Source organism: Anomalospiza imberbis, chromosome 10, assembly GCF_031753505.1.
Source record: "Anomalospiza imberbis isolate Cuckoo-Finch-1a 21T00152 chromosome 10, ASM3175350v1, whole genome shotgun sequence".
NCBI classification, from domain to species: Eukaryota; Metazoa; Chordata; class Aves; order Passeriformes; family Viduidae; genus Anomalospiza; species Anomalospiza imberbis.
This window is the reverse complement of record NC_089690.1, coordinates 5,037,162-5,062,667: the sequence shown is the minus strand read 5'-3', so window position 1 is coordinate 5,062,667 and position 25,506 is coordinate 5,037,162. Positions and strand designations below refer to the sequence as shown.

Here is a 25,506-nt window from a genome sequence, read left to right as displayed (position 1 = left end):
CAGCAGGTCCAAGGTGGGAGCTGGGTGCTCTAACCAAAACAGGGAAGAGGCTTTGCCCTGCCCAGGGCAGCTCAGATCCTGGGCAGAGCTCCTCCCTTGAAAAGCAACCATAACAGAACAAATGTGCTTCACTTAGCACACAAACAGTAAATCAGGAGTTTATTTTCCCCCTAGTACTTAACAACCTCAGTTCTAATTGACTTTAATGGAGGGTATAGATTGGGATTTAATCTTCATTAAAATATCAGTAGCTTTTCTCAAGCTGTTCCTCCACACCCTGTGTAGCCATCCCGACTTACTCGGAGACCTTTCAAGTACTGCTCCTTTGGTTATAGTCACTCCAAGGAGCGCTTTAGCAAGTACCTATGGAAGACAAAGGAAAACACTGAGGGGTGTTTCATGTTTGAAGGCAGCTCATTTGCCTTCTATTACTTAAAGCTCCCAAGCAATAAAAATAGAGCCTGTATGCCAGAAGATCCTTTTTGCCATTACCTGTTATTTATAGCTCCTGCAGACATCTTCAAAAACACCTGTCTCTTCCTTGAGCATGACTCCTCAGAGTTGTGTAGGGATTTGGGAAGTTTGGATGTTTAGGCACCACACCACAGAGGATGCATACACATGCAGCCATGCGAGACACACTTTAATGATATAACAATTTACAGGGTCTGCTTGCTGCTTATCCAAGTAAATTTTGTTCTAAACGAAGTTATTTCCCTAGAGGAGTTTTTCGTTATTGGATTCTGCCTCTTTCTCATTTTATTTCAAACTCTTTAGCAGACTCTATAACTGATATTATGCATTTGTACTCAAATAAATTCACGTTGGTCTGTTAAAAGTTGTACGTGCTTTCAAGCCAGCTTGTGACGAGAAGAGCTCCCTCATTTTTGGATGAAAGCTTCCTTTGGACAGTCAGTAACACAGACATCTGTTCCTTGGAAGGGCCCCTCACAGCAAAGGTCGACAAGTCCTGTGACATCTGTGGCCCACCAGGAGTTGGACAAAAGCAGTGGGATGATGGATGGTCTCACAGCATTCCCCTGTTGCAGTCAGTGCCTGTCACGGGGTTAGGAACCATCTGTGGGATGTCTTATCCCAAGGAATGCCCAGGAAGAGGGAAGGATGTACTGGCATTGGGGTGTTCCAGGGCACAACCACGTGCACCCAGGAAATTTCAGAAGGGACTGATAGGGGTGTCACCAGAAATGCAGTGAGTTTTTCAGAAATGGAGAATAAAGTCCCCACAAAGCCCTGCTTTGAAGAGGAAGCTGGTGCAAGTGACCTCCAGAGTCCCTTACAGTGAAATCTTGCCATGATTGTAATTCAGCTGCAGCCAGCAAGTGCTGCCTCCACCTCCCTGCACGGCACAAGCAAATCAATCAGGATGGCATCCAGAGAGCAGGGCTCTGCACTCACAGCAGCCAGGCACTCCCCTTTATCCATCACTGGCCAGCAGGTACAAAAGGGCAGGATCAGAAATATTTTCATATGCTCCAAACAAGGCCTGTGTGATCCTTATCTGTGTATGGATCTATAGGATGTCATTTTCAAGATCTCCTGCATGTTCAAATCAAACCCTAAGCCAAAGGGACACCACATTTTGTCTCACCTGATAAGACCCTCTGCAGTTCATCCCTCCAGCTAATGCTGTGCCTGTTACCCAAAGAGCCCCATGTTTTCACTGCAGACAGAAACTGCATTAGACATCTACCAAAACCAGAAGTATTTACAGACTCTGCCCAGCCTTAGAGACCCATGGAAAACCATTTCAGTAAAGAATGAGCTGATCAGCTCGGTATCCACACAGAACACAGATCATTTTCTTCTCCCAGGAAACTCAGAACTGAGATTCAGAGCAGACTAATTGACTTACAGTCCATCCAGCTACTTCTGGTGCACTAATTATGCTTTTCACCTTCTCACTCCATCGGAACAGAAACGCCTTGATGTGTGGCACTGAGGAGAGGCAGACACAACCTTGCTCATTCAGCTGATTTTCCCCAAGAATAAAAGAGCAGAAACACCCTTGAGTCATGGCTTGTCAGCGCTGCAGGTCCGTGCTGATGCCTTGGCAGCACAGCAAAGGCTGTGCCATCACCGCAGCAGCTCCTGGCTCCAAGGGCACACACAAAGGCCTTGTCCTTCCCATGCTTTCCTCTGGCCTAAAAAAATAGTGTCACTTCCTTCAGGTGGGCCAGACAAGTTTGCTTTTCTTGTCCTGATTCACGTTTTCACTCAGCCACCATCCTGGAGATCTGTCTTTCCTAATTCCCCTAAGCCTTAGGACCCGGATACCTCATGGATGTAAACTGAAGGCAGAGTCGCAAACACCAACACACCTATCTGTGCTCTTGCCCAGGTGCTTTAATTCCCTTGCTTTTTGTTCTGCCTCTCCCCAAATCATCAGTTTCTAACGCTGATCTCTTCCATGACATATGATTGCTGCAAGAATTTGAAACACAAATAATCTGGGGGCAGTGTAAAATAAATACAATATTAACATAAAGAGCACAAAATAAACCCTGAGGACCTGGTTCATTTTCAGATTTCTGTCCCCAAACCCCTAAATTTCTCTGCTTGGCTTGATCCCAAAGCACCTACAGCATGTGCTGTGGAGCAAAGATGCAATTAGCTTAAAAGGCATCTTTTATTTTTATTTCTTCCCTCTTTCCATTTGATCTTCATTCTGTTCATTTCCTTCTCCTGCTCCCTCCAGCTGATCACAGAGGACAGACTAAAGACAGAGAGAAAAATCCAGTGAGAGAAATAGGGTCAGGAGCAGCCTAAAATCAGGAGCTAATGAGGAAGAAATGTGAGGAACTTGAGTAGATGGAGCAGTTGTGCACTGAGGAACCTCCAGATGGACCACAGCTGCAGACCCTGATCCAAAGCAGAAATGCTGTGAGTAACTGGGGTGGGGGAATACTCAGAATATCTTGAAAGAAAGACATCATAGCAGCAGATTAAAAATGGGTGAAGCCTAGTTTGTCTTCAGAAGTTCTCAGGTCACCAGGCACTTGAGGACAAGATCATGAAGCCACGGAAGAGCAGATGGGAAAAGCGTGGTTTTGTACATTCAGGAGAGGATTGAAGGGACTTCACTCTAAGGAAGTCAGGCAGCAAGTTCAGCTACAGAGAGCTGAGCACAGCCCTGCAGATGGGCTGTGATGCCTCTGCCCACCTGCCCAGCACTGCCGGTGGCACATGTGGGCACTCCTGGGGATCAAGGCATGACAGGTGAGCACCATAATCCAAATCCAAATCGTGCAAAGGACTGACCTGGTGTTATTGGTCTCTGTGTGGGCTGGGATCATGCCCAAAATGAGCCTCATGTGAATCACTGCTAACACCAGCAGCGAATGCTGTGCTGTGAGCCAAGCCCAGCAGAGCTCTTCACCAGGGGCTCAGTGCTGCTCTGGCCTGAAGGCAGCTGCAGGATTCAGCCATATATCCCTGGGATTCCATCTCAGCATCAGTCTGCAGTCAGTTATTGCTCTGCTTGGGAACAAATCTTTTCCAAAATCCATTTTCCTTCAGCTGTTGTTCTAATACTCATCATGTTTGGGCTGGCTACAAACGGTGTCCTACCTACTCCCACCCACATGTATTCTTATTTAAACTTCTAATGGGAGGGGGGGAGAAAAAAAAGAAAAGAAAAGAAAAAAGTGAAGCTATTGATTCAAGAAATTTGCATTTCCCAGGGAGAGCCCCAAAGGTGCCTCACCACAGCCAGGCAGCAGAGGAGCAGGCACAGGCAGGTTTTAAATCAAGGCAAAAAGGCAGAACATAATGCTTCCAATTTACTTTCTTAAAATGAAATGTGCAAGGTAAAAAGCCATGAATTAGCACGAGTGAACGCCACAGCCACCAAAAAGAGATTTTTAAGCCATTCTCCACCGCTCCCCCCACCTTTATCTTGTCAAGAGACTGTATTTTCATTGTGTTCCCCTGGTAATTTAAATCCTGCTCGGGCTCAGCGCGCAGTGTAATTGTGAGTCGGCAAGGGTTTGAATGTCATCACTGCTGTGCAAATAACATCATCAGCTCATCAGCTGTGTCAGTAACATTGCAATTATGTAAGCCACTATTATTTCCACCCCTGATATGCCATATTAGAACTTATTTTGGGGGCTGGAGCTGACAGGTATTCTATCAATATGAAAAGCACACAACTGCAGCTGAGCTACAGCTCCAGGCAGAAGCATCATTCCCCTGGGACTTCCTGGTGACATCACCAGTGGTGCCAGAGCTCATGGATGGTCCTAAAGGAGCTGCTGTAAAGCCTGTTGCTGTTCTGGTGCCACCATTGCCCTCACCCCACACCCTACCCATCACTAAGGACCTGTTTTGTTTCCTCTCACTCTTTGTGCTCATCCAAATGCAGAAACTACCCCCAAAATAGAAACAGTGACTTTTAACTGCAGAAGAAAGTTAGGTAGATATTTTCATTTGGTCTCTTGGAGAAGTCTTGGGGTAGTTGTTTAGAAGATGGCTAAGCCCCTGGACTGCAGCTCAGCACTAAGTGGTTAGTCTTTCTGAGGCTTCCCATGTGCTTTTGGCCAGATCAGTGATTTCCTAAGCTTTTATTTTCAGCTTCTTAAAAATGAGGACAGCATAATAATTCTTTCCTCTAATCCTCCACATGATTACACGCTGAGCACAACCCAGCAGAACCAGCTCCTGAGGCTCCTCAGAGCCCCAGCCTCTCTGTGCTCCTGTTCCAATGGATCAGTTGGCAACAAGGGAGCAGAAGCCCAGGCACAAGTGGCCAGCACGGTTCACCAGCACAATAGAAGCTCTTTTCCTGTAGCATCATGCTTGGTGCTGAGCACAGCTGGACCCCTGGAAATGCTCCATGGAGCAGGCAGAGCTCCTCTCCCAGAGCCATTCCTGGTGCTTTCAGCAGCCCAGGGGGCAGGTGGAGTAGTCCATAAACATTCCTGCTTGCCTTGACCTCTCTCTCACACACTCACAGCCCTCACCAGCACAAAGCACGGCCAGAGCACAGGCACAGCTCCAGCTCAGGCTGAGGAGCCCTTTGGTAACAGCTCAACACATGAATAACCACAATGGGAAACCACGCTCGGATTAATTCCCGGTCAGCTGCTCTGGGCTGTGCCTAAAGAAACGACGCTCCACTGGACATGTGTCAGGATGATCAGTTCAGACTTTGGGTTTTTTTTTTTTTTTCTCCCCAAGATTATTTCAGCTTCAAATGCAATTGGAAGATTGATTCTTTAGATCCTCACATTATATAGGGTGTGGGTCTAGAGTATAACTCAGTGTGAAGGGAGATGATTCTCATCTTCGCCTTCCAGAAATACTGCGTGTTGCCAAAGCTGAAAAAGGGAGTGAATAAAGGTAAGGGAGGGGGAGAGAGAGAGACAGAAAATTATGAATGCTTGGTATTTACAGAATATCTGTACACAGTACTATTATTCCTCTTTTTTTTTTTTTTTTTTTTTTTTTGGAAATCACCCTGCAAGGAAGAGGAATACCTGAATATGCTCTTTATTAGGTTAATTACTGTTTTATTTGGGGGGGATACTGAGGTCATTATTCTTTTAGTGTATTCTCTAGTGTATTACATTCATGGGAAAATATATTTATTCAGAACTTCATTTTGATTTAATAGAAAAATGTTTCTTGCCACAGCAATGTGGAATACTCATTTTTCTCCTTGTGTTGATTTTTGGCATATAAATGCCAGAAGCCTCTGTTCTGTTTCCTTATCAAGAAAAACTTGCCTGAGATTAATTTCCTCATCATCCTTTCCTTTTAAAGTGGCTGTTTTTCAATGCCATTTAAAGGCAGAGTTGTGATAAATTCCTGGTTTCAATGAACAGATTTCAATGAAAGAGTCTATTCCACAGCAGTAAAGTCATTGAATCCAAATAGAAAGAAAGAAAAAAAAATAAAATTATGAAGTTGGGTTCTGCTACAGCAGCCAATTGTATGAGAGGTGCCCTTATGTGTTTTGCTTTCTAATGACAATTCATTTTGAAATAAACTGATCACAAAAGTTTTTAAGATTTTTTTATAGAGGGAAAGGGACATTCTTCTGACACAACTTCTTTGTAATTACATATTGGACTAATCAAAAACTACTTTAACACAGCAGAAGATAATTTCTTAAGGAACAAAAAGATGAGAACAGCTGAGATAGAAAATATGAATTTGACTCCAGACCTGTCCATTCCTGACCCTAAAATTTAGCTGTACAGCCAAATAAAAGATTTATAGATTTTATAGGTATTGGGTAGATAGGCCAACAAAAGTCATCTTTCTACTTAACGATCCTTCCCCTTTCTATAGATTATCTTTAGCAAGACTTTATCCTGTACTTCATTAGTCTGAGCTGTCTGTGAAAGGCTTATTTTAAATTGAATTAACTTTAAGTTGTATTAATTAAAATTTAAATTGCATTAATTTTTATTAAATTGTAATTGCATTCAATTGTATTGCATTTTAAAATTGTAAGTAACACCCAGGCAAAAATTTCCTGCTGTCAGAATATTCTGCATCCAAACTACAAACCCCTGCTGGCTTCTCACCCAAGCAGCATGGAAAAGAGGGATCCTCGGCCAGGAACACAGCAGAGGTCACCTGAGCAGGTGATGCTTGCCCAGGTGAAGTTCACAGGCTCTGCTAAGGCTGGCAGTGCCTTTTGGTGCACCGTGTTTACTCTGCAAGAAAATAACCTCACCCTCATCAAACCAGCATTCAGTTCACTGCTTTTTCTTATTCAAGGGTGATTTTAAAATAAAAGCATAGAAAAAAAGGGGAAAAAATCTAGCCCCTAGCCCTAAGATTTAATTAAAAACCCATGACCTCAAAAGGTATTTAGCCATTTAATTCCCATTATCTTTATCACAGACAGCAGTCTAAGCTCTACAAGTCTTCAGCTGCTAGAGACTGCCTTCCTAGGCTCTCAAAAAAGATTTCTAAAAAATAAGAAACACTGGCAAAAGCTTTGATGGTCCTTTGTTCATTGTTAACAGAATAAAGAAATCTTTTTGAGAAAAATCAGAGTGCCTTAAATATGTAGGACAGAGAAAGGAAGAGTTATTGCCCTTTGGAGACGGCATTATTTTGCCATGGAGTTGGTTTTGTCAGATGAAGTTTTATGACACATAGTGGCAATCATCCATCTTTGATGAGCAGACATGCACTAAATCAGAAAGACTGCTCTCCATGGATCACCGAGTCACAGCACACACTTTGGTAAATCATGAGGCTCTTAAATAAATACTCTTAATGTGTTTCAAGCTGGCTTAGAATTCTGCAATATTTAATGAAAATCAGGTCTTTTTACCTAGAATGTTAAAAAGAAAAATAAAGTGCACGGAAAGCAGGTGATCCTTGGGAAGAAAAAAGCAGTATTGCCAAGCAAAAACAGTTGTGTGTGCAACGTGACCAAGTGGACTCGAGCACACAGAGAAATGTTCCAGTCTCACGGCAGAGCTTTGTGAGAGACCCAGATCCGAGGCAAGATGTGACATTTCACTTTTCAGATATCAAGCAGGGCGGAAAAGCTGTCTTACACAGCAGATCAATACATCACTTAGAGAGGGAGAGAGAGGCCATAGCCCAAATCAATCTGCAAGGTGTCAGAAACATCTAGGCCGACACCTGGCTACTGTGCCCTTTAGCCCCCAGAGAGCCTCAGACGAAAGCAGTTGTCAGGAGATGAGGTCAGCCAGGAAACAACACAAAGCAAACATGAAAGAAGCCTCTTGTCGTGGAGAAGGGCATTGCTGTTTTCCAAAAAACACCCATCTGTAATGCACAGGTCCCCAGGCCCCAATGAGCGTAGGATTTTACTCAGGACTATTCAAGTTGTGAAAAAAAAAGGGAATTATTTATTCCATTGATATACTACATTTTGGCTGGACAATGAGGAAGTTGATGGAGGGGGAAGTAATAAGCTTCCTTTTTAATAAACTGTAGACTGGGTTATAACAATCCTCTGGCCACTTAGCTAGCAATTTCTATGGGGTGAAGACGTAAACCACCATTTCTCTCATTCAGGAAATATTATTACAAGCTGGGCTTTATTCCTCATGCTCATCTTTTTGCTAAGGGCACATTAAAAAGCCTGGCCCACGGTTTCTGTGGCTATTTTAGTCCCATGTACAAGGACACATCTGAGACCACTCCCCACGAGTTCCACTTTCAGGTCACTTCTCTTTCAAAGACCTGTTCCCACATGAATGATGGGGGCTTGTTTCCCTTCATGACAGAAATTTTTTTTTGTCACAGAAATGATTTATCTGTTGACAGCCAGGTTCACTGCCCCCAGGCAACTGGATGGCAGTGGAAACCACTCGGTGAAAAGCAAAGAACACTATTACCAGTTTTTAGAAAGGGCAGGAAAAGAAAAGGTGTAAGTAGTCCTTTCCTCTAAGACTGCCTTGTAACTCTTCCCTGCAAGAGACACAAGCAAAGTCAACTCCTCCAGGTGCCAGGTGTAGTATACTCTTGGGTTACAACACTAATTACAACTTGGATAAGGTAGACCAGGCAGTGGTTGCTCTTACAAAAGATATTCCACTATTTGGGAAGTCTCTCCTGTCAAAGGGGTGTGGTAAAAGCACTTGAAAGATACAAGGTTATGAGTCCAAGTCCTAAAGTATTGCATGAGACACATCACCAGAGGAACAAGATGAGGTGAACTCATGACATCCAATTGTAGGGACTGAGCAGGGACATGTAGTAAAGAGATCCACTGGCAGTGGATTAAAGCAGTGCTCTGCTTGTGGCTGAGCTCTGTGAGGTCAGAGAGGGACTGCACTCAATTTGAAGCACCTCAGGCACAATGCCAGTGTCTCCTTCTGTTTCACATCCAAGATGAAGGAAAATATAATGGTTGGATCAAGTTTTCCTTCAAATTTGACTCTACAGATTGCAAATTCTTGAGAAAAAGGACTGGCTAATGGTCCACTCCTGAGGGCCTCTTGGGAGTTAGCACACTAATACTTCAAAACAAAATATCATATAACAGAAAAAGAGTCTGATATTTGATATTAAGATATCTATAAGCTAGTCATGAGTTTATAGACACAGAAGATATAAGAGGGATATTAGGCACCACACAGTATTTTGAAAACAAAGTCTATGGCTGAAATGAGAAGAATCAGGACACATGGTATTAAACTTACAACCCAGCCGAGAGGCCATACAAATGTAACCTGCTGCTCACTCAGTGGCTAGATGTGATCACATCCCCTCAATCTCAAAAACCAGAACAGCAGCAGGCCACAGTTTTACATTTCTCCATAAGAACTACAATTATTGTCACAAGAGCCAATTTCATGTTGGGCCGTTTCTTGTTCTTCTTGTAATTCATCATGAGAAGACGTGAAATCTGAGATGCCTCAGCAAGGCATAGTCCATGAATAATACAGCACATGGCTTTGACCTTTTCAGCTTGCTTTGTGGTGTGATTGGCCAACTGTTCCTGTCCTTCCCTGTTAACCACCCCATTAACCTGGGACGAAAAGGTGGAATGGACAGACAATTAACCAGCAGAATGCTAAAAAGGTTAATGCAGGAGCTCACAGCCTTGGCTTTCTTGAGCTTCAATGGGTATTAAGATTCTGCAATCTCTTTCCTCTTTCAAAGTCTGCAGGGAAGAAACAAGAATTCACACAAGATGAACTTTGTTCTCATTTCAGATCATAATCATGTAGCTCCTCTCAGATATCACACTTGGATGATTCCAGTGTATGCGTGAATAAATCAAGAAGAATGTTTATTTTTACTCCTCTCAATATGGAGAATATTCAATTAAAGTAGTGAACCTTTTCTCTGAAGCTGGCCATTCTTGAGCAAAGGAAAACTGGGGAGAGTAATGGCAGAGCAGCTCCAAACCACAGCCTTCTTTCAAAGGTCACTCTTGCTACACAAACTACTCAAGCTGAGTCATTCCAGTGATTTCCTACTCAAAGAGAGCAAATGCTGGGATTTTTACATCCTGTGGGCTGTGAGCTGCAGAAAACTTCATCTCAGTACTCACCAAGACTACGAGGACAGATGGAGCTCACATGTTCAGGAACATGGAGAACGTGAGGCACAGTGGGTCAGTGAAAATGCCCGTTGAAAGCAACCTCCCCGTTGCTCTGGATATCTACACATTTTAAGATCTCCCAATATCTTTTTTTCTTGAAGCATAAAACCATTATGAACGACACAGAGTTATAGGTAAGTATCAGAAACTGTTTTCTGAAGCCTTGTAGTCAAAAGTCCTAATTTCACAATTTCACATGAGCTTCTTTTGCTCATAAAGGCTTTCTAACCAACACTCCAGTGGTTTGTCTATGATGACCTGGGATATTTTTTTTTTCAGACACTGCCACATTCTTGTCTTTGTAGAAATGTGTTGCTCTGAGTTACTATTGCTAGCAATGCTACAAAATACTTTAGATGGAAGCAAAGAGAAAAGGACTTTTTTGACACTCTTTTGGAACACCAAATTTTACATTTATTACGGGTAGTGACCGCAATAACACAGAGTCCTTTTTATTACCTTCCACTAATAATATATTCTCTATTTTGCTTAAGGTGAACAATGATATTCAGACAGGAAAAATTACTAACAAGGAAAAGATAAAGCTTTAAATTATAAAAATGACTTGATAGTTTCTCTCTCTAATGCATTTTAAGTCCAGAAGGGACCATTAAGATCACCTATATGCCAAGGATTTTTACACTGTGCTTTTTGATATATGGGATCTCAAGTATCATACCATTCCTTTTGACCCTTGCTCTTGAGCTCTATCTCTGATGGATTTTTATAAACTGCATATTGAAATATTCACATGCTTAGGGGCCTGCTCACAAACTGAAAGACATGAGAGAAGCATAATTTCTATTCAGAAGAGCAGTCTTTTTTTTTTTTTAGGATAAAAGTTTTGCTGTGTTTCTGTAAAAGGTGAAAGAAAAGTTTATTAGGCTGCCATGTCTTGGATTTTAAAAGACTGGTGGCTGGTGGCAATTTTAATGAGTTCTAATTTTATGTCTGGGATAAAACTGAATATTTCTGGGCATTCAGCAAGAGTTATAGCAGTTATGCCATTTACAGGCTCTCCATTACTCTACCCACTGCCATTCAGCAGCAGACAGACACCATCACGAGAAGAATTGCCAACCTCAACAGCTGATCTCTACAGATCACTATCACAAATCAAAACATATCACAAATTAGGAGAGAACTGATCTTGTCAAGAATCAGATTAAATTCTGTGTCTGTTGAATAGAAAAGGAAAAATAAAGAGAAAGGAAGTCAATCCATTCCTGCATTTGTTCAGCTGTCTGGGTGACCTGGGGAGTCCCTGTGGCAGTGAATAAATTGTTCTCCCCTGCAGATAAAGGATTAAAACTCTCTTTATGCTCATTTAAGGAGGTGATCCATAAGGGAATGGGAGTGGCAGGAACCGTGGAGTCCTTGTGCTGCTGTCGTGGTTGAACTCAGCCCTACACAGCCACTCGCTCTCCCAGGTGGGAGGGAGAGCGAATCAGAAGAGCAAAAGTGAGAAAACTTGTGGGCCGAGATGAAGACAGTTTAGTAAGGGAAGGAAAAGCCATGCACATAAGCAAAGCCAAACAAGGAATTCATTTCCCACTTCCCATGGGTGGGCAGATGTTCAGCCATCCCCAGGAAAGCCTTAACAGTGACTTTCCATCACACACAACAGTGACTTGAGAAGACAAAAGCCATTGCTCTGAACATTCCCACTTCCTTCTTCTTCCTCAGTTTTATGCTGAGCACGACATCACATAGACTGGAATATCCCTTGGGTCATTGGGGTCAGCTGGCCTGGCTCTGTCCCCTCCCAAATCCTTGTGCACCCCTCTCACTGGTGGGTGGAGGTGAGGAGCAGAAAAGGCCTTGGCTCTGTGGGCTCTGTGCAAGCCCTGCTCAACCATAACCAAAACATCCCTGAGTTGTCCACAGTGCTCCCAGCACAAATCCAAAGCACAGCCACACATCAGCTACTGTGAAAAGAATTAACCCTACCCCAGCCAAAACCAGCACAGCTGCCTTGAACAATTTCTCCCCAAAGGCTCATTTATAGCAGCATAGCAGCAACTTTACTTTTGAAATATATTCATCAACTGCTACTGTTAAATGTGCCCAAAGAACTTTTATTTTCCTAAGGGAGGATAAAATCAGCTTTTACACATCAACAAACAAGGAGAGAAAAAGCTTTTTTTGTTAAGACATGGAACATCACTTTTTGTGGGGGTAATAGCTGGAGGTGCATAAAACCAAATTCTGCCATTTAATTAGTAATCAGCAGTGATCTGTTAGTCAGAGTTACTGTAATTCATGAACTGTTAAGGCAAAGCAAAAATGGCAAGTAATTAGACTGTATCCATTAGAGCTTCCCCAGCACACACTTATACAGCCAGGGTTTCAATCGGAGGCAGAAGTGGAAGTGTGAAACTCCTTAATATATTCCACTTTTTAATTAGCAATCAGTGCTGATTTGTCAGCCATACCAACTCTAATGCATGAGCCATTGAAACACAGAAAAAAGGCACACTTTCAAAACCATTTATGCTTATATTTATATTCCCTCCAGGCTGAAACATTGGAGAAACCACTGAAATGCCATCAGAGAGCAGCACAAAGCGTGTAGGAGTTCACAATCCAACACAACCACTGCATCACTGATGGTTTGGGTGAAGACATGAGTATTTACAAGAGGCAGTTGGCATGTCCAGACACTCACCAATAAACATTAATAAGCATTACCTTTGTTAACGGTACACAACTCAAAATCTCCAAGAGCTCAGGTAGTACTGTTTATATTCCACTCAACTCCATTCTAAAGAATCCATTAATTAATTGATAGCCTACTTACCAGGTTGTTGCATTTTGGATGGAGGAGGTGGGAGAAGTGTAAAAAGTCCTCCTTTGCCTGATCTTCTGAGCAGCCAGAGAAACCTGAGCAGGAGCAGCAGAACACAGCTTGCTCCTGGGTTTTGCTAGGGGCAAGATTTTACTTCCCCCAAACCAGGATGGGCTCTACAGCACTCCTGAGACTGAGCAGCAAAACTGGGCACTCCAGCATTAGGCCAAGAGCCTCTTCTTCTTCAGCCCTTAAAGAAATTGAGGAGCTGGAAGAAGAGGGGGAATGAGGCGTAGACGTTCTCCTGTTTTCACCCATGTCAGTATAAATATCAGAAGTTTAATTCCTTAATTTCACTCATATAAAGTACATGCACTAGGCTTCCCTACAGGGGGTAAAAATAAAAGGCTGCTTCATACATATTTGTAAGAACCTTTTGTTTATCTAAGTACACAAACACATATATATTTTTATATATAATAACTTGCTTCAAAAACAGAGGGTAGCTCCCACAATAGGCTGTTCTTGAAGTCAGTGTTAGTGTATGGATCAGCTGATAAAGGCATCAACACAGCTTAAACTAATTACAATTTGCAGGTAGGGTGGTAATTGCACTTCTAACTGCCTAAATTAAGTATACAAAGGCCTGATTGCATTTGTATAGAGGCTGACAGGATATCCTGTGCCAGCTGAAAATTCTGCCCTCACTAGTGGTAATGTTCTTAACAAAAAATTGCTGTTGTTTGCCTAACATCTGACAAAGTGACATCTATTTCACTACAGGTTTAATTAGTTTGTTTTCATGGTGCTCCTGTTTCCATTTCAGCTTTCCTTACTGCTGGGAGTGGGCAGGTTTCTGGCTCCGCACTTAAAACAGGTCTCAAGGCAAAGAAGGTGGCACCAGCTTGCCTTCACCCTCAGCCAGCATTTTCAGCTTCCAACAGCTTTTGTGTTTTTAAAATGCATTCTAGCTGCCCCTCTTTGTCTCTGAGGGCTGGCTTTCAGGGGCTGTAAACATCCACCTCACAGAGGAGTTTGCAGCTCCTGCGTTTGAAACAGCAACTACTTCTCTGCAAAGCACAGGTCAAGCTGTCCTGTTGAATCTACCACAAATTTGCAAACCGGTGCTCTCGAGCAGCTGTGAGATCTCCACCTTTTCCCTTTGAACACAAACCTATAAAAGATTAACCATGTTAGGCCATTAATGCTTTAATAGTTTGTGAGTGTACATTTATGAATTCTAGGCTCCAACCCCTATTCCAGACTTCCTCCAGTCTCTTCTTGGGGCTCTTCTAATTTTTTTAAGCAAGCAAAGAAGCCCTTGCTTCCTTAAACCTCACACCACCAAACACCCACCCAAAAGAAGACCTTTTCCTTTGGCAGTTGTCCTTCAATTACCAATTTAGAGCACTGGTTAAGAGGGTTCTTGTAGCATTGAGAGCAGCTCATTAAGCTGTTTTTGTACAGCCCACAAGAAAAGGTTGTGTTTTAAACAAAGACCATCTTTTGAGCTCCTCTTCAGAATTCGTTTTTCTGAATGACAGAATTCTGTATGTTGAACATGTGTTGGCTGATGCTGTGGCAGACATGATAGAAAGGAATGTCCTTTTTACCCCAGGACTTTTTCCTTACGAGTCGCAGAACAGATGTGATAGTTTTACAATTCAGAAATCTCAACAAAAAGACTTGGGAAATTATACTAAATTCTACTAAACTGTTCAAATTGGAGTTTAAAAATTTATTCGGGAGATATGAATTGTCTGTATCATGACTGAGGCCAGGTGTTGTACAAAACCAGATGCTTAATGCTACTCAGTAAGTCACATCCCATGGGGTGAGATGGTAAAAGTAACATTGTTTAAAATTGTGGTTTGGGGAAGCAGTCTCACTTCAGATTTCAAAGAACACCAGCCAAAATACCCTCCAAAATTATGTACTTATTCCAATGCTACAAGCACATGTAATATTGGAAATGGAAAATGTGGGGCAAATTTCTTATTTGTAAAAATTCCTTATTTTGGCTTGTTTCTGTTACTCTGGATCACCTTTTTAACTCAGCAAGTTCATTTCCCCCTCCCAGCCTGTTCTGTCATCTTACTCAAGATTTTGCTGCTGTGTTTCAGCTGTAAAACACTCTCCCATCAAGAGAAATACTGAGCAGACCCTAGCAATTGTTAACAGTCCACTTATTTTTTCATAGAAGTAGAAGCAGCTCTTGCTGAAACTTGACATAAGAGGCTAAGATAAAGCATCCACAATGTAGGAGTGGATAAAGTCACACCAGAAGCTGGTATAGCCTTCCTCCTTCTCCAGGAGTCAGCAAGTCTGGGCAGAACTGGTTCCTCCATTACAATGTGCAACAACTGAAGAGCAGGAGGACTTGACACTGTGACAGCCTGAGAGTGCTGTAAGTCTGCACACAAGTTACCAGGTTGAAAATGGCCCTGCAAAAATAACAAAAAAAAAAAACCACCAAAAAAAAAAAAAACAGAAACCAAGAACTGTTGTTGGATTTTTAGCATAGTATTTATTGAATAGTTTCTTTTCTAGAGCCACTTTATGATAGAAGCATCAGTGCACATTCAGCTCAGAAGCTCATTCTGAATGGACAAGGAAAAAAAAAAAAACACAAACCATGGACTGGACACGTAGATCCAGGGGAGATTCATGAATACATTAAGAAAAAACAAAAAAAGATTCAGGCCTATCAAGTGGTATACTTTATTAGGAATAACTACATAGATAATCAGAGTACAGTTGTAGGCTGGAGCCCAACAATGCTTTTTTTTTTTCCCCACATAAAAAAGTAAACTTTCATAAAAGCTTGTTTACCAAAGCCAGAAGCAGTGTTTTTTTTAACAGTTTATTTACATTGCTCAGATTGGCAAAAAGAGAGATAAAAAACAGTGCAGTCTGACACATTCAAAAGCATCACTAGTTACATATAGATACAAGACAAAACACAGGTGGTTAAAAAGAAACCAGAAGTTGTGAACTCCTGCTAATACCAACAGTTGAACTGTTAATGAAATGCAGAAATTTACATATTCAGATAGTTTGTGAGAGTGCATTGCAGGGTACAAACTGTTCAGAGATAACAGAAGTGAACGTAGTTTTAAAGGAAGACATAAATACATGAGAAAGCCTAAAAGCCTTAGGAGTTGTACACTGAAATTTGACACACCAAAATTGGACCCTGAAGTTCCAATGTCACACCAATAATCCCATGCATTAAATAATGATTTTGAACCAAGTATGGGGAATGTGTGGGGGTTTGGTTTTTTAACAACCCTACTAAAGAGGAGTGTAATTCTTTTCCTCAGACTTCCACTTCAAAGCAAGATGAAGAATTAAATTGATCATTTTTGATGGCCAAAGCTCCTCATACCACTGAGTTTACAGTTAGGCTGCAGGAGACCATAATCACAAATCTCAATTCTATTTAATTATAAACAATTACATTTATAAAATATCTAGAATAAGCAGCTGTACAACAGGTTAACTGTCATACTTGAAAGGTCAGGTACTTCATAATGTATCTCCATTTAAAAAATCCACAATTCAAACATTAGAGTGCTCTGCCAGTAGATGAAGTTAGGCAAGCATAAGAGTCATCCAAACTAGCAGTAAATTATGTGATCATCATCTTCACTTCAAGATCTGACAAACCAGTTTATTGCCTGGAGGGGACAATTTCCATGGAAGAAAATGTTTCAGTTATGCTGGTAAGGAAATAAATCTGTACAAGGGAATACTGTGTTTCAATGAAGGCCAAGTTATTTATCCCACTGATTGGCTGGTCTGCTTCAACACAACTAAACCCCCTTGTGATTAACTTAGTGTCATCTAACATTTTGCTAATCATTGCTAAGTGCTAATGACTAAGGTACCATTAATGTCAGTCACAGGTCACTGCCCAGCCACCTGCTTGTCAGTCACTCTCACAGAGCAGAGTCTTCCCCACCCGCCTCATATCAAGTGGGTTGTTGATCGGCTTAATGTGTGACTCCTCCTTTCAAAGATCGAGGGAAGGCTGACCAAGGAAGGAGAAGGAACACCCTGTTGGACAAAAAAAAGTTATTGATCATTTATGAGCCAATCTCAATAGTGCAGCAGTCACTTCTCAGCCTTCACATATCATACAAGTAATGTGTGAGTGAAGAAGACCTCAAAGATTGGCAGCTTTTGAAATTAATGATTCAGCATTTCTAGAGTTTGAACAGGAAACTTAACACATTTTAAAAACTGCAGAAGATAAGATTTTTTTTTCCTTGTAACCAGCCTTGAGAGATGTGGAATGCAAGAACATGGTTTTGAAGAGTAGCTGTTAACAAGTATTAGTATACATCTTGCATCACTTTTTGCCATAACAATCTCCCTCCAAAATGAAGGCAAGATACACTATAATAATCTCTTAGAGAAACAGAGCTCCCCCTCCAATCCTACAACTTTCTGTATTATCATCAGCTCTGAGCCCCAAATGAGATGCTGAACACATGTCTCCTTGGCTGCAGGAGGCAACAGACATCCCAATGATTTGTCAGAGCTTGCTTTAGCTGTGCCTGGCTGGGCACACACTAGGCAAGAAGCTGACTTTTCTGATGCTTGGAGAATAAGCTGCTTCTGAGACTTAATTACTGTGAAACCAACACATCAAATATGTAGCACTAAAAGTAAACCTCTTTGGATTAGCTGAGATTTTATATTCCTTTCACATTAGACCTCAAGATACTTGCACAAGCAATCCTCTGTTGCTCTTAAACAGCCAGCCAAGCTTCTCAGCACATCAACAGGTCACGGTAGTTGGGCAGCTTGTGCACCTGCATGCTTCAAGAATCTTTTAAATAGGGATACTAAGGGAATACACACTTCATTATGAACAAGCCCTATGCCTGATTATGGCATGTCCTCCATTTGAAGTCATGGGCAATATCTGAAAATTTAACCCTAAACTCCTCTTTATAGATCAGCTCTTATTAGACCCGAATATTTTATACCAGACAGAGAAAAAAAAACTAAAACCAGAGGTAAAATGAGCTGCTCAAGACTTCCTTGCAATCAAGTCACTAAAGTTCTCAGAACTCTGGCCAGTGAGTTACATGGTCATTTGGACATGAAACAGCGAGGAATTCAACTGTACGTCAACTAAAAAAAAAAAAAAAAAAAAAAAAACACTCCAAAAAATGACATTTAAAAGTTTGTGAAAAGATAAGTTTGCCCCCAGAACCACATGTGATTGCTGACTCCAACCCTGTGCATTAGAGGACATTAAAGAAGAACCCGGCACCACTTGAAGCCCTTTGTGCACTAGAGCTGTACCACGCTCCCTCAGCTGACAGAACTCAGGATTTCTTGCTCACTTCAGTCAGGATCTGATGCACAGAATTTCCCAGCATCACGCTGGTTATCATCTCCAGCATCAGCACAAGTGGCAGTAATAACAGGGAAAGCACATGGTCTCTCCAAGGCATGACCATTTAAGCTCTCCAAGTTGGAAGAGGCTTTTGCTTCTACAGCATTTGAAAGATGAGTATTTGGAGAGCCAGGACACAGCACAGGTCGAGGCTTGGGACTTTGAGAGCTCCAATCAACAGAACTGGAGCGATGGACATTAACAGCACATTTGGCAGATCCACTCAGGCTGCACGTGGAAGAGGAACGAGCAATCTACAATTAGGAAGGGTTTAAGAGTTAGTTCAAACAAGGAAAAAAGAAAAACCAAGCATCCAAGCTTTATTGATATTTTTATGCTATGTTTTTTTTTCTGCACCAAAAAAATTCCTATATGAGCATAGGCCAAGATGTAATTTATATAAAACAATATGTCTGATTAACAGCTTTGACTCTTAATGGACTCAGGTTTCCTGCAGTTTTAGTTTCCTATCAACAACTGCATGGTATTCCAACTTCAGGGGCTGGAATCCAAACCTCTTTTCCCCTTACCTTATAATTGAGCCAAAAAGGCTTGATGCAAGTTCAGTGGTGTGTGGCATTGGTTAAAAAAACACAACACATGATCTGCTGCCAAACTGCAGCTTATTACCACAAGTGCAAGAGGTCTGGGTAGAATGTGAAACATGGTTTTGCAAGTTTAAGATTTTATGGAAAACAAGTATTTTTGTCTGAGGTAGATATGCACAAAAAAAAAGGTACATGACTTGCAAGTTCATGAGAAATGAGATACAGTGCTGTATCAAAATGAAAATAATTTGAATGCAAAAACAATTGTTGCCATAATCATAACAGAAGGAAAAAAATCTCTCTACAGAAAACTAGGCTATATGCCCATTGGTAGATTTTTAAAAATTTCCTCTAAAGCAAGGGAGTCTGCTGTGATACTTCCTCCCTTACTGCTTCATATTTTCTCATGTGGGAGAGCAGGGCTATATCTTTATGTTGTACAATTTAATGGCCACTCAAACATACTGAATTACCTCAATATCGAAGTACTGACATATCAGTCAGTAATAGAAAGATGCACAGGATTGTCTTTTCTTGGCCTTCTGTCCCACATACTACAGACTAGGAAGTAGGTGTTTACTCACCAAATTTACTCAAACACTATAATAAAAAGCAAAGATGATGAAAAGATTCCTCCAAATCTAGTCTGCTTTACTAGACTGTATTAGGAAATTGAGTTTGGCCTAATGGAGCAGGAGAAAGCTGGAACAGGCAGCCAGGCATAGCAGAAGAGTAGAAATATATAGAACACTATTTTATTCTACCCAATTTTCTTAAACATTTACGAGGAGATAATTCCCTTGTTGTTTAGAAACTTGCAGGCTGCAGCATCTATGTTTCTCTACCCTTCCCTCCCAGTTTGTTTCACAGGACGTCTGTCATCTCACTACTTTGACTGAAACATTCACCATACTATTCAAGGTTGCACCACCACATTTCTATTTAGTGTTCAAAATCAAAAGCATGAACCAATATAAGACTTGTGCTGAAACTTTCTCACTCTCTCAGAAGATGAAACATATTCCACCCCAAGCAAAAGAGATTGGTGGGGTTTTTCAACTCAAATGTGTAAGGCAACTCCCAGTTTCTAGTGCATCAAGATTTTTCTGCATTTTCAACAAGGAAGGCTTATCATTAAACAGGTCTTGAAAATAACACCTCTATGAATGCAGTTAAAACTATTTTTTCCCCACTGTGGATGTTGGAATTGCTAAAGTGAGAGCAGCAGCAGACACGAAAGGAGTGTGATGTCCAGAAGGTGCCTTCCTTGGCGGCACAGCTCACTCACCGCGAGGGAGGAGGTGCTGGTCAGGCGGCTGCCGATGTAACTCTCGTTAGAGCTGGGGCTCCGCCCTTCTGTGGCGCTGTGAGACATCAGAGCCCTGCGGAGAGCTCGCTTGGGTGTTTTGGAGAAAGAAAAGGCTCTTGTGACCTGAGGAGTTTGACAAGTGGTTAAACACTGACTAAAACCAAGCTGTAATAACTACTATTATACAGGCTACCATTCTGAAAATCTCTAGGATGTGTATCAAGTGTTGGTGGTTGCATCACAACCAGCCAAACACCCCCACCTAAAGTGATCTGACTCTTAAAGGCTTGCCACCATCCTTGCTCTTCTAATTCTGTCCAAATATGAGGACAACACAGGAGGGAGAGGGGAGGGCAGAGATTCAGGGAGAAGTCAAAGCAAGGTCTGGTCACCAAGGCTTCTCCACATCCCTCAGTCCTGCAGAGTCAGGCCCCCTCTCCTTTAAGTTGCTTCTCAATGTTCCATTGTATTTAAAAGACTCGAAGTATTAAACAGCATAAGTTCCATAACAGACTCAAAAATGACTACATAATACTTATGACTGTAATAATTAAGACTATATACAGATATTCCAAAACCTTGAACACCCCTCACCTTCTTTCTTTAAGGAGATTATATTTAAGAATTTTAGTTCCAATTAAGCTTTTCCTGTCACTACTGTAAATACTACAAACCACCTGAAAGAGGAATCCCAGCACAATTCTCTGAATAAAAAGCACTGTCTTACCTTTTTTGATGTTTTCTTTATTGCCCTGGATGCTCTGCTTAAAGTACTGTCCATATCTTTAGTATTTACTTCAACTGAATCAGGATCAGCAACATAAATGAGATTTTCCTGTAGACAAGAATATTCTTAATAATGGCCAAATATCAGCACTTGCCAAAATATAGTTTTCTAGTCCATTAGGTCAGATTTAGTGGTTTTAATTGCCACATTCCATATTTAACTCTTTATACAGTCCAGCAGCTATTTGTTTTCAAGCCATTTTGTTAGATCAACAGCTGGTGCAATCAGTTTGAAGTCACTTCATCAGTAGTTTCACATTTCAGTTTGTCTGATTCAGTTTCAAGTACAGGGCTGACCAAATTAAAGGCAGTAGTTGTGAAGCATCCCCAGGAGATAAACATTCCATTATTTCACTGACACATCTAGCACATTTCTGAAGTGAAATCTTGAGAGCTCCAGCTGTTAAACGTTAAGACTAAAGACTTTCAGCTTAAGTGCAATACATGTTGCAGAATAGCCATGAGTTTTGAGGTTTTTTCATTCTTAAACTCCAGCATGTGCAAAGCAATCTCTGGCTACCTACTTACAAAACCTGAGGGACAGAGGGAGCATACATGGGAGTGGGAAGTTGCTGGGATGATTTTTTTTTTTTTTGCCATTTGTTGTCTGCATTTTGAGAAAACACATTTTACATTAAAAAAAATAAATCTCAGTCAGCAGCTTTATAGCCATTCCTGGGGCCTAAGGAAGAGTAGCCAAAGCCTTTGCTGCCACCAGGTGGCAAAGTCCATGTTATCTCCATTCACATGATGCTCTAGAAGTCTATAACCAGGCAAAAGCACTTAAATTGAAGCTCAATTGGACATTTAAATAAGCAAGAAAGAAGTATGATATAGTTGGTACAGAAATTATAACTAATGGGATACAGCAAAGTAGGTTACAAGTTGTCAGCATATGATTGAGTGTCTTGGGGCAAGAGAGAATGATACATTTATCACACAAAGGTTCAATTCCTATTAAAAACCCAAGTTATATATTACACAAAATAATGAAGATAGGCAACACACAGACTAAAGAAAATTAACACTTCCACATCAGCACTTTTCACACTCACTAAAAGGGAAGGGAAACCACAAAGCCCAAGTCTCTTATTCCTACGTCCCCAGACCACAAGACACACAAAACTAAGATGCTGTTTTCATTACTTAATGACCTCTCCTGTAACAAGCATGCCTTTAAAAATCACAACCAAATATTGTTCTGTAAGAATACACTGCAGAACATACAGCATTTCTAGTTTACACCGAATGGCTTCAGCTATATGTACTGCATGTATTTTCAGCAAATTGAGATGACTGATATGCATAGACTTTTACATAATTAAAACATCAGCTGAAAGCCACTTGCTGTAATTGGAGAGGATCTACTCCTCAAATTAGTGGTTTTCTGACTACAGAAAGCCCACACACTGCATTTCTAGAAATGTGACAAGGCCAGTCCCTCCTTTATTTCACTGGTTTTCTTACTTCCTTGTTTTAAGGTTGTAGATTTCTGTCTATGGGAGGAAGATGCTTCATGTCTCTTGCATTATGGTGCAGATAAAGTGTAGAGCAAAGAACTCAAACTAACAGAGTTAATCCAACACAAATGATCAACAACACTGGGATTGTAAATTCAAAGACAGCTGTGAAAGAAGAAAGCTAAATACAATTCTTGTTAGAATTACAGTACAGAGTTGAATCATACCCTTTCACCATCACAAATTAATTATAAATAATTTTTGATTTTTAAGCACTACTTAGCTTCTGCCCAAACTAACTTCCAGGCTGTTTCCTTTTCTACATTTTAACACTCACAGGCATGTTAGCACAAATGTTTTCTGCTCTACTATACCTCAAGCATGTCCTCTATTAACTTCTTTAGCTTCAGGTGCTTGAAGCAAAAAAGAGGGAAATGTCTCAATCAGCAGCATGGTTGCAGAGTACTTACTGCATCTGCTTTACAAATTGTGTTGGCCACATGCCGACACAGCATCTTCAGCCAGTCCTCCTTGCAAGGGTCTTCAGTTGTCATCTGGAAACTGAGCAGCTTGTTGTTGAGTTCTGTAGGTGGCCTCACAACTAAAGCAAAAGCTTTCTGGCAATCTACATTTTGTTAAAAAAAAAAAAAAGCAAGAAGTTAATAAAAAGAATAATTATTTTTTCATTTAATTCAGAGGGAAAGCTTCAGAAAGGTCAACCCTCTGTCTGCCAGGAGCTGGAGCTACAGACAACATGATTTGGTGCAATGATTTTATCTTTATTTACACACTAGCTCTTGTATCACTTGCAAGAGCAGTGTTCTGTCCACAGCCATCATCAAGAGGCTGCAATCAGCTGTTCAGGCAATAGCTGAACAACCAAATAATCTGCAGAGGAGTCAGCCTCCAACCAAATACTCTGCAGAGCAGTCAGCCTCACCTACCCTCTTGGCCATTTCTCTTCTTAATTGGGTTTTATGTTCAGGTGCTTCAGAGTACATAAAGCAGAACACATGATGTGCATATCATCACTTACAGTGAAACACCAAATCTTGACAGGATAGAAATCTGGAAAGTGGTGTGACTAGATTCTTTATAAATCACTATCAAGGCTGGAGCAGTATGGCAAAGCAGATAGAGATTAAGTCATCTTTTAAGATGCACAGCTCCTCCTGAGCATTATTATCACCAGTTAGAAGAAAATTTGGTTTCACACCAACAGCACTTTCCTATGGGCTGAAGTTTGAGGTTTGGTTTTTATTTTGTAAATCCAGAGCTGTCAAGTGTTTAACTCTGTTTATTTCACACTGCCAATTGGTTGGCTTATGCTAATGCTATCTAGTAGTTCTGCCAAATTCAGCATCCTGCAGCAATTCTCAAAAAGCCAAAAGGGCATCAGTACAAGGAATTCTCAAGCTCATACAGAGATTCAAACAGAAGTTTTTACTAAAATCACATACCTAAAATACCATACAATAAATACACCTTAGCATTCCATCTCACAACAGCAGAGCTTCCTCCTTCACACTCTGAAACACAGTTTAATTAGCTACCACAGCACTTCAAAACACACAGACCTTCTGTTTCCCTGATGTCCAAGACTTTCTTGATCTGAGAGAGAGGCATGAGAACAACATGCTTGAGAGATGCAGGAGGCCTTGTGTGGCCATGGGGACTCCTGAAAGCTCCAATAACTTTATGCCGTTTCCTTGCAATCTGCAGTTAAATAGAATAGAAAGGGTCAGTTGGAAGATCTCTTGCCATTGTTTCCTTTCCTTCCTATATTTTTTACCTTTTACTGTCCAGGAAGGCACAGAAAATCTTGCTACTCTACCACATAAATCTTAAAAGGAATTCACTTATCTCACTATTCACTGCCTACAGCCCAAGTGGGCCAGCAGTATTTGTTACTTGGCATCAAAACACTCAGCTGAAAAATACAATAAATTTTTTAAAAATACCTGGAGACAAAGTAATTTTGCATTACAGACCTCATTTCTACCCTGCATAACAAATAAGGGTCCTTTGAAATCCACCACAAGATAATCTAGATTTAAACAGAAAAGACAACATCTATATGCATGAACCAGCTTAAGGTGTGGTGTGTAATGTCCTAGAAATATCACTTGCTGTTGCTTATGCATGCAGCCATTGAGCAGACTTTGCATAAAACATGTAAGGTACTTGTGTGTTAAAGTAATGCATCTTGTTGTTTGTCTCTTGTCCAAGAGACAAGCCAAGAAGCTTAATTAAAAATGGTTTTATTTTCCTTTTCTTCCTTTACAAGAATGATGAAACTGAGTCAATAGGGAGAGTTCATCACTAGTCACAAGAACAGGCTTTTGTCTCTAAGTGCTGCTTAGGACAGCACTAATTTTGAATTATCTTAGAGTTGGTCTTCTATGAAGACAATGTTCTTCATTGCTGCAGACAGCAACAAGTACTTTATGAAAGTGTCCTTTATAAATTCAGTTTTTCCACATTAGTCTCCAAAACCTAGTTAGATTATTCTTCCCCTCTAGCTCTTCCTAACAAATTTTTAGTTTAAGGCATTTATTACGACTTTGTTTTTTTGGTAGCCTAAGAACAGACAGGTCTACCAAGGCCCACTATTCACTTCCATTATATACAACTAAACTTTAAAAGGACAAACCTGATAAGCCAAAGACTCCATCACTTTTTCATCCATTGGTGCTACTCAAAGTGCTATTCAGATAAACATTTTTTTAACATATTAAGCTGCTTTTATGTTTTTACTCTGGCTGCAAGACATTAAAGGTTACATTAACACCTCTCAGCCATGAGAGGATTATACAGTAGTTAATGGAAAAGAACCATCAGCATGTGTTGACCTACCACAATCTGTGACTTAGAATTCTGCCTCAAAAGGTCTTAAATTTTACTTATTTATCTTCATGTGTAGTGTCAAGCCTTTTACAATTCAGTTCATGAGATGCACCGGTATAGTCACCTTACCTCTAGGCAATCATTGAACAGAAAGAGCGTGACCTGCTCTCCCCTGTCACAGAGGTCATCCCCAAGTGCTACAGTTTCCAGACGCTGCACCAAGCTGCGGTGGGAGGACAGGAGATTGGCCTAAATGACAAAAGCAAAAAGCTCATTAAGCATTTAG

The 25,506-nt window shown here is 41.0% G+C and overlaps 1 protein-coding gene and 1 long non-coding RNA gene across 10 annotated transcripts in view; both read right to left on the bottom strand.

The window, feature by feature from the left end:
- Positions 1 to 1,215: 1,215 nt before the first annotated feature.
- LOC137479763 (uncharacterized) lies at positions 1,216 to 13,599 on the bottom strand. Its single transcript, XR_011002497.1, has 2 exons — positions 13,342 to 13,599; positions 1,216 to 1,353 (listed from the first exon to the last, which is right to left on the bottom strand). It is a non-coding gene; the product is annotated as an uncharacterized lncRNA (long non-coding RNA).
- A 1,965-nt stretch (positions 13,600 to 15,564) lies between these two features.
- ECT2 (epithelial cell transforming 2) overlaps positions 15,565 to 25,506 on the bottom strand; it is a 28,277-nt gene continuing 18,335 nt past the window's right edge. For 6 of the 9 annotated variants that reach the window (XM_068200300.1, XM_068200297.1, XM_068200299.1 and 3 more), the window contains 7 exons: positions 25,350 to 25,469; positions 23,951 to 24,089; positions 22,844 to 22,998; positions 20,855 to 20,962; positions 20,107 to 20,250; positions 18,218 to 18,524; positions 15,565 to 16,916 (listed from right to left, as the gene is read on the bottom strand). In XM_068200300.1, the coding sequence (XP_068056401.1) occupies positions 18,219 to 18,524; positions 20,107 to 20,250; positions 20,855 to 20,962; positions 22,844 to 22,998; positions 23,951 to 24,089; positions 25,350 to 25,469 (972 nt within the window). In that variant the 3' untranslated portion in view covers positions 15,565 to 16,916; position 18,218. Of the gene's footprint in view, positions 16,917 to 18,176; positions 18,525 to 20,106; positions 20,251 to 20,854; positions 20,963 to 22,843; positions 22,999 to 23,950; positions 24,090 to 25,349; positions 25,470 to 25,506 lie in introns of all 9 variants that reach the window. The other 3 variants (XM_068200303.1, XM_068200305.1, XM_068200301.1) reach the window with 2 other exon arrangements.